The 8,906-nt window shown below is 56.7% G+C and overlaps 1 protein-coding gene across 2 annotated transcripts; it reads right to left on the bottom strand.

The window, feature by feature from the left end:
- Positions 1-995: 995 nt before the first annotated feature.
- Positions 996-8,040, bottom strand: Tmem119 (transmembrane protein 119). 2 transcript variants are annotated; one of them, XM_021646048.2, is made up of 3 exons: positions 7,919-8,040; positions 7,086-7,201; positions 996-3,007 (listed from the first exon to the last, which is right to left on the bottom strand). In XM_021646048.2, exon 3 carries the CDS (start codon positions 2,990-2,992, stop codon positions 2,180-2,182), a length of 813 nt encoding a protein of 270 aa, XP_021501723.1. In that variant the 5' UTR covers positions 2,993-3,007; positions 7,086-7,201; positions 7,919-8,040; the 3' UTR covers positions 996-2,179. The 2 variants fall into 2 exon arrangements, with proteins under 2 accessions (XP_021501723.1, XP_021501722.1); XM_021646047.2 differs by lacking the exon at positions 7,086-7,201.
- Positions 8,041-8,906: the final 866 nt, after the last annotated feature.

Raw genomic sequence — 8,906 nt, 5'->3', positions numbered from 1 at the left:
CTCCTGTCCTGGCGCTCAGGCCACCTCCTTAGCCCCTCCCCGCCTCCAGGATCAGAGGACACACACTGTTGCTGAGGCCCTGTACTCCGGAGAGCTCTCCTGGAATTGGTGAGAGGCTGCTGGCCAAACAATCACTCTCCAGTGTCTTCGGGGACTTGGTGTGACCTGGGAGCTTTTGTGCTCCCCGGCCAGTGATAGGGACAGAGCAGAGCCTGACACCAGAGAAACGGAGACACTCTGCCTGAGCCGCACAGTGCACTGGAATGGGAGGTGCTCGGGAGTTCAGAGGCAACTCTCTTGGTTGCTGGAAGACGCTGGGCTGGGCTGAGAGAGGCGGATCTCTCCCAGCTGCACAAGACAGAGGACTCTATGTGTTCCGGAAGCCTAAGAACAGGCCACACAGACTGGATGTGGGATCCTTGAAGTGCCAGGGCTGTGGGAGACAGCCCCTGTGCCACCACCATTCTGGGAACCTGGCATGTGTTCCTGACTCCTGAATTCCAGACCACATCTAGATTCCAGAGGGCTCAGGTAGGAGGTAACTATCACAGGAACTGGCCATCAAAGGGAAGGAGGAAGATAGAAGGGGAGGGGAGTCAAAGGCCGGGTCTCTGGAGGCCAAAATACCTGTCAAGGGTGGGTGGGTAGGTGTCAGCAAACACTGTCCCTGAGGCCCTGTTAGTACTCACCCACCTCCAGGGAATGGGTAACCACGACCTCACCACTGCCCTGACCCAAAGCACAGAAACTAGGGGTCTGTGGTATGGCATCACCAGCTGCAGAGCCAGGCAGAGAAGTGTCTGAGCGTTTGGCACATCACCTCCAGGACTCCTCAGGAATGTGGACCCCAACGCCTATTCGCACCCATCTTTCTCTTTGCCACACCATTCTTGGCTCTCGAACCTGGCTGATGCCCTCCCGCAATGCTGCTCCCAGCCCACAAACAGCCTGTCTGTCCCTGCATACCTGTGCAGCCCTTGATAGTCCAGAGAGACTCAAGCCAGATCAAGGTTTATTATGATACTGTGTCATATAGCCACACCTGAAGAGCTGAGGACATGGGGAACCGTGAATGGAGGTGTGGGGAGCCCCCAAGACACCTCTGCCCTGTCAAGGACTGAGGAACGGCATGGGCTCAGGCTGCCAGACCACTGTGGGAGCAAGTGAGCGAAGGATGGGGCCAGGGCCCTGCTCCAGGCTGGGCGTCAGAATCCAGAAACAAAACAAACAAACAAAAAAAACGGCAAACACCCCTTGGCTTCCAGCTGCTTCCGGGACTGACAGAGAAGGGCTCTGCTCATTCCATTCATCCCAGCATTCACGAGTTACAAACACCCATCAGAGTTGCTTGACATGCGAGAGAGCCAGACTCCCCGCATCCCGCACCCCAACTCTGAACCAATCAGAAAGCGAGCCGCCTTTGAGAAAAGCTGAGAACAGTATTTTCCAGAGTGGGGGGCTGTGAGATTGGACTTCGTGGCTATTAGCCGCCATCCTGATACTAATAAAACAGCTTGGGAAAAAGCGTAGCAAAGCCAGCCAGTAGGAACCCTCAGAGCCATCATGTGACTTTCAGCTTGGGTTTTCATGGAGTGTCTAGGAGAACTCTGTGATTTAAGTGGAGACCCCTTCCAGAAGCTTCCTAACAGTCCACTGAACAGAGGCAGAGTGGCAAACACCGGTGATGGGGAGATGCAAATGAGGTTTCTTTGCGGTCTGTCGCTACTAGATACGGCCTGCCTCTGCTTTCCCAGCGGGTGCCTGTGGCAGGCCCACCATTTGACATCTTCCAAACCTAATGGCCCACTTATTTTCACAGCCGAGATGGAAACAGCAGTGTTTGCCGCCTGAAGGGGACCTCTGGCCTGTTCCCCTTCCGCTGTGTGGACTGCCTCATCGCAGCTCCAGCTGGGATGCGACTGTCCTTCCTCTCCCAGAGAAGCGGTGTTTTAAGGTGAAGGCTCTCCCAGGATGGCAGGAGGCATTAAAGGCACTGGAACTGGGGGCGATGTTTCCTGGAGTGCACCAGAGGCCATCAGCTCTGCCCATTCGGGGTCAGGATTGGCACCAGCAATCACCAGAGAGGGGTGTCAAAAAACATTTAGAGCTGAAGGCCTTTCTTGACCAAGGAGGTGACTCTCAAGGAATCAGCAATCGGGCCCAGCGGCTTTGGGACCTCTTAGACACTGGGGGAGACTCTGTTGCAGGCACAGGAACTTTCAGGGGGCCCGGCTGGTCCCTGGGATTCTGGGGCTAAGGAGGAAGACCCTTCTGGTCCCCCTTGGCCCTCACTGGCTTCAGGAACCCCTTCAGCCTCCGCTGAACCTGACTCCTCTGGGACACCCAGCTTCTCTGCCGAGACCTCACATACTGGCGCTTCCTGGGCCTCCTCCGGGCTGACAGGCTCCTCATCCTCGGACCCACCCTTCATTGGCTTTGTTCCCTCCCCACTGCCTGGCATCACCCTGGCTGGAGACCGGAGGTTCTGGGTAGCAGCCAGGATGTCAGCCTGGAGCTGCTGGGAGGAGTCCAGGGCCTCTTCCGGCCGGCTGTCAGGTGCCCTGTCAGGGACCTCGCTGAAGGCACTGGGCCCCCCAGCCCGGTCACTCTTGTCCACATACTTCTTTTCGGGGAAGGAGGATGGGTAGTAGGCTGTGGCCTTGTGCTTCTGGCGGGTGATGAGTGCGGCGCAGACGATGAACATGATCAGGAAGGTCAGCGAGCCCACCACCGCAATGAGCATCACGTACTGGCGGAAGAAGTCCATGATCCCGTCCAGGAGGTTGGTGGGGGGCGCAGGGCCTTCTGCCTGGGGTTTCCCTGATGTGGGACTGAAGGCTGGAGTCCGGGGTGGTGGCAGGCTCGGCGAAGAGGCTGAAGAGCCCTCAGCTTCCCCACTGCCCCCCACATCATCCAGGAAGGACACAGAGTAGGCCGCCGCAGGCACAGGCCTTGTAAGTAGCAGCAGAGACAGGAGGAGGCTGGGGACCATGGTGACCCACAGGACCTGTGGGGAGAGGTGAGAGAGAAGTCAGCCTGACAGGCTGGAGGGATGGCTCAGAGGTTAAGAGCACTGGCTGCTCTTCCAAAGGTCCTGAGTTCAATTCCCAGCGACCACCTGGAGCCTCACAACCATCTATAGTGAGATCTGGTGCCCTCTTCTGGTGTGCAGATGTACATGCAGGCAGAATGCTGTATAAATGATATATAAATAATCTTTAAGAAGTCGGGCTGTGTCTCCAGGGTCTCAGGACTCAGGAGTGGCTCATTAGTTCCTATAGACAGTGGGAACCCAGAACCTATGTCACTTAGCTGAGCAATACACACACACACACACACACACACACACACTCCAGTATACATGGAATGCCGTCTATCCCGAGTTCTTCTTGTGTTCCTGAGATCAGAAACTGCCTTTTATTCATCTCTATGTCCTCACTGTTTTGTACACTGAGTATACACTAAGTGCTCAATAGCTGCTTCTGCACCGGCGTGGCTGAATTTACAATCCTATCTTACACTCGTCGCTTAAATCTGCATCCGATGCTAGTGGAAGTGTCTTTGTGTTACGTGTGGGAGGAGGGATGCACTTGGAGACCATAGGGTAAGGTTGAATACCATTCCTCTTCTGGGAGCCTCCACTTCCTTTTCAAGGCAGGGCCTCCTACTGGGACCTGGTGCTTACGTGTCACGTGGTGGGGCCAGCAGCCCCAACAATCCTCCTGTTGTTGGCATCACAAGCGTAACCATCACACTGGCTTCTCACGTGGATGCTAGAGACAGTGTAACTCAGCTCTTCCAGCATCCCCACCTGAGCCCTGCTCCCAGCCCAATCAGAAGCTTGTCATGGACGCCTGAGGGCTAGCCAGCTACCCACTGGGGGAGAGGCTACGATTGTCCCCCTTTCCAGCTGCAGAAACCAAGGCTCAGGGGAAACTGAGGCTCAGGGGGATCAAGTGACTTCTCCAGAGAGACCTGAAGTCACCTGGCCTGAGGACTCTGGGAGGTGGGGTTGGAGGGTGGGGTGGGAGATGAGGGGGCTGAGGGACACCTCTGCACAGGAAGTGGTCCCAGGGCACCGCTACCCTGAGGCCTTGGAAGCTCCAGCAGAGGCCTTTCCAATCCACCCACTTCCTTTGCCAAGACTCTAGGTTTTGAAGCTGCCAGCTCTATAGGAGTCCTGAGTACCAGGGTGAGGCTGGGGGTACCGTGACTCCCTCCACCCAATCCATGGAGGCCTGGATCTCGCTGTGAGCCTCCAAAAATCCCAAGAGGTTCCAGGGGGAACCACAGTTCCTGAGGAGACAAAGCTAGCTAACACCATAGCCCCTCCGGATGCCTGCCGCAGCCCCTCCCCAACGCCACCACTAAATGGGAACCAGATGTGCCCCTCCCCCTCTGGAAGGCTGCTCCCGGCATGAACCACCCCCCACCCCACCCCCAGACCCCATCTGGCCCAGACAACTGGGCTGATTAATAAATTCCTCATTGCCCAAGTTTACACTAACTCTGCCAGCCAGTGGGAATAGGATCTGGGGTTCAAACTCTTGCTGGCCCAGCAGAGGGCTCTGGTCCCTGAGGCAGACTGGCGCTAGGAGTCTAAGACAGAAGGCTCTGATGCTCTGTCTCAGGGAGTCTCCCTTGGAAGAGGAGGCAGAGGCAGAGGCAGAGGCAGAGGCAGAGGCAGAGGCAGAGGCAGAGGCAGAGGCAGAGGCAGAGGCAGAGGCAGAGGCAGAGGCAGAGGCAGAGGCAGAGGCAGAGGCAGAGGCAGAGGCAGAGGCCCGGAGCAGGCCACACAGCAAGTTTCTGAACTGCATCGGGAAGCTAAAGTTCCCAGCACCTCGGCTGCAGGGCCTGCTGGGTGAGGCAGGTGGCTTTACCTGCCTCTTGTGTGACAGGGACTCAGGAGGGGAGGGAGGAACGAGGCTGGTCATTTAGCCACTGCCCCAATGGCCTGAAGCTTTCCAGTTAGGTGTGGTGAGCCCTTGGTATCACAGAAAGCCGGCCTGGGTGCCCTGCCCCCACCCAAAGGAGCTAACATCAAACTATTGGTCCAGTTTGCAGGGAGCTCAGCCTCCTGGCCCCTCCAGTCGGCTCTGGGCAACTCACAACCCCTCAAGTGCTGTGTACTCAGGGGCAACTGCACTGAAGGCCAATTTTGTCAAACTGGCCCAAACAACGAAAGACAGACGTTCCTTTCAGAACATCCAAAGAGGCTAAATGGGCCAGTGAGGTGGCTCAACAGGTGAAGGGGCTTGCTGCCAACCCTGAGGCCCTGAGCTTGATCTCCAGGACCCAACAGGGTAAGAGGAGAGAACCAACTCCCACAGGCTGTCATCTGACCTCCACCATAGCCTGCACAGCCCCCTACAAACATACAAATGTAATAAAAATTTTTTCTAAGGTGCTTAAATTTCCAAGGGGGGGGCGTTTTGTTTATTTTCTCCCCTTTTCTGCCACACCAGAGCCCCGTGTGCACTAACCAGGCGCTCTCTTGCTGAGCCCCGGGGGCTCATGAACAGTGACGACAGCCTCCATGAAGGACGCTCCATCCTGGCTCTCTCCCTAGATGCAGTCTCACAGTGGTGACAGTGATGTGTCCCAGGACACACAGATGTTCCACGACTGGGCTAGGGTTTGAGTCCTCTATCAGGAGCTGTGGAGGCTCACATGAATGCGCACATGCATGCATGTGTGATGAATGCGTGTTGGTGCCCATACAGGCCAGAGGGCAATCTGGGGTTCACCGCCAGGAGGTCTCTGCCTGGGATTTGGGGATCACCACGTGGGCTAGGCTGGCCCGTTTCCCTGACCTTCCGAGGCTGAGATTTCAGGAACATCACTCCGCCTGGCTTTTTACCTGGGTTTCTGAGCTTGAACTCTTGTGAGTCCTCATTTTTTCCTTGGCGTTTTACTGACCTACTGCCTCCCCTTTTTTGGGTGGTGCTGGGAATTGAACGGAGAGCCCCGTGCATATTGGGCAAGTGCTCTGCCACTGAGCTACACCCCAGGCCTGGGTCAGCAGAGGCAGGATTGCCAATTCAGAACCCTACTGGGCTAAGTATTATGATGCTCTCTGTAGGGACAGCTGTGGCAGCTGTGGCAAGTGAGGGCTGTTGCTCCAGAGACACAGGCCACCGTGACCACAGTCCTGAGGACTACAGAGGTCCCCGAGCAGAGCATGCTGACAGAAAGCCACCGGGCCAGCTTGATCAACCTGGCTGCATCGTGGTGTTTAAATCTGCCAGCTGCCTCCTCTCAGCCTCACATTCCCCATTTGTCTGCAAATCGGCAGCAGGTAGAGAGACTCCAGGTTGAGGCTCAAGGAGCTGCTGAGACTTTGTGAGAGAGCACTGCAGGCACGGGGGCAATCCTGCAGGAAAGCTGGAATTCAGGAATGGAATGCTCCAGGGTAAGCCAGCATCATCCCTCAGCAGACCCGTGGCTGTCCTCAATTGCACTGGCCCCCTAACAGCCCAGCCAAGGAGCAGAACACACACACACACACACACACACACACACACACACACGTAGGCGGCAATGTCTCAGACAAGAAAGCACTGGCCTCCCTGTGGCAACCTGGACCTGGCCAAAGGGGTACGGAAGGAGCAAGACTCCAACTCTCAGAGTCCCCCACATTCCTCAGTCTTTCCTGCCCATGAAAGGCAGCAGGTAGCTAAGTACAGGGACTCAGGCCTCCCTAGAGCTAGCCAAACCTTGAATGAGTTGGCCACATGACCCTGAGTGGTTCCCCTAAACTCTTGGGGCCTCAGTTTTCATTCTGTGGAATGGGGGAAGCGTCCTGAACAGGTCTGAAATAACTACTAGACCGGACTGGCACCCTTTGCCTGTGGGCACTTTCCTGGGAAGAGCAGGACCTGCTTGGCCACCTCGCTCCATCCTGCCCGCAGACTCAGGATCTAAGGCTGATAAGACTTCCGTTTTCACTCCAGAGGGAACTCAGGCAGACTGTAAATGGCCTGCCCAGCAGAGCCCTCACAGAGAGGTGGCTCAGAACAGCCCCACGGGCCTCCGGGCTGTGTCAGGGGTTGGGTGTGTCAGCTCCCTGAGCTCTGCTTCCATACCTGTGCGATGGAGGCAGGTCACAGCAGTGCCTGGCACGCAGTGAATGTCAGCAGGCAGATGCAGGATGCACCGGATGGTCCAGGATGCCCTCCTGGACCCTCTCTCTTAGGAGTTTCTGTTTTAAATCGAGATGGTCATGAATATGCAGATGAGGCAAATCCACCTTAAGGACTGGGTATCCCAGGACCTGAGGCGGCTAAGCCAGAGCCTCCGTTCTGCCACCACTCAGAACCTGAAGGCCGGTGATGAGAGGCAGGCCATGGAAACCTGGCTTCAATTAGGAGACTTTGGGGGAGGGGGCTCTGACTAAAACACCATAGCCTCAGCCAGTTTCCTCAGGGCCGCCAAGGACAGGGACCTGGAAGGAGACACTCAAGCTCACACATATGCAGGACTACCACCACCACGACCACCACCAGCAGCAGCAGCCAGCCAGCCAGACCCACAGCACAGAATCGGAGACTCACACTTAACTCCAAGACACTCCAGCAGGCTCCCCACAGTCCCCGGCGCTTGTACACAGTACACCAGCGGCTGCATCCAACATCCCAAGCACGGCACACGGGACAGTACAAGTTCACACCACCAGCACCACCGGCCTTGCAGATGACATCCTGGCATCCCCCCTTGTCCCCTCTACATGCATGCACCCTTCTGGCAATCCCAGCATCCATGCACACACCTTATTCCACGCATGCTCACAGCCTCAAACACACACTCAGTTTGCACACACACACACACACACACACACACACACACACATACACACACACACTTAGGGACTCTGCAAAGTCCTCCCAGAGCCCCTAAGCAGCAGCAGGCTGGTTCTTACCCGGTCCCCTTGAAGGCCTGGGTGCAGACAAGCCTGGCCCGCTAGACACTCTGCCCGCCGTCTGCCGCCAGCTGCTCTGGCTGGTGCCTGCTCGCCTTGGCCTCCAGGCCCTCCCCCTTCCTCCTCCCCGAGCTGGAGGGCCAGCTTGATTTCATTAAGAGGGCTTGGGGTGGGGACAGTGTGGGGCGGGACTATCCTGGGCCACACGCAGTCCCACCCTCCTCACACTCCAAGCTCGCTTCCTCCCGACCTCAGGTCCCCTGGGCAGACTCAGACAGACTGACAGACAGAGGGGCTCCCAGGAGCTCTTCCCCAGGAACTTTGAGCAGGGGTCCTTCCCATCCCCCCACCCCCTGTGGGGAGGAGGTCAGGAGGCCCTGAGGCCCCTGGAAGTGGGAAGGAAAAGTCTCCTCAGCATGGCACATTCCAGCTGTGACTCAGGATTTCCAGGCTTAGGGTGCAGAGTGGGAATGGGGCTGTTTCAGGGAAGCCTGGTGGCGCTGAGTTCAGCCACTGCCCTGTCCCTTTCTCCACAGGCCTCAGTTTCCCCCTTCTTAGGGATGAGAGGGAGCTCCCTGAGGTGCTGGCATCCTGTACTCTGAGGCCTCACAAAGGCGCAGGCAGCATAAGCAGAAACTATGAGCCCATTCCACAGAACTGGGAAGAGGATGGGGAGGGCAAACAGAGAAGCTAGGTCCTGAGGACAGGAATTAACTAGCCCTGAAACACCATGGATACCTGACCTGGGAAGCCCAGTGATCCATGGGCCCTTGAATTCACTCACTCACTCACTCACTCACTCACTCACTCACTCACTCATTCATTCACTCATTCATTCTCTCGTTTATTTCAGTCAACGCCTGTATATGCCTACACTCAGGTCCTAGCCAGACAGCACACAGACATGGCCCTACCTGTAGGAGGCTGCAGCCTTCCGGAGCTATGTGTACCACAGTACATCATGGGGTATGCACTGTCCTGCAAAGCA

The sequence above is a fragment of the Meriones unguiculatus genome, chromosome 4, assembly GCF_030254825.1.
Source record: "Meriones unguiculatus strain TT.TT164.6M chromosome 4, Bangor_MerUng_6.1, whole genome shotgun sequence".
NCBI lineage: Eukaryota > Metazoa > Chordata > Mammalia > Rodentia > Muridae > Meriones > Meriones unguiculatus.
This window is presented reverse-complemented; position numbering and strand designations above follow the sequence as displayed.

Bases quoted from the DNA above. Each gene is read 5' to 3' on its own strand.
- Tmem119 (XM_021646048.2), bottom strand. From the start codon at position 2,992: ATGGTCCCCAGCCTCCTCCTGTCTCTGCTGCTACTTACAAGGCCTGTG.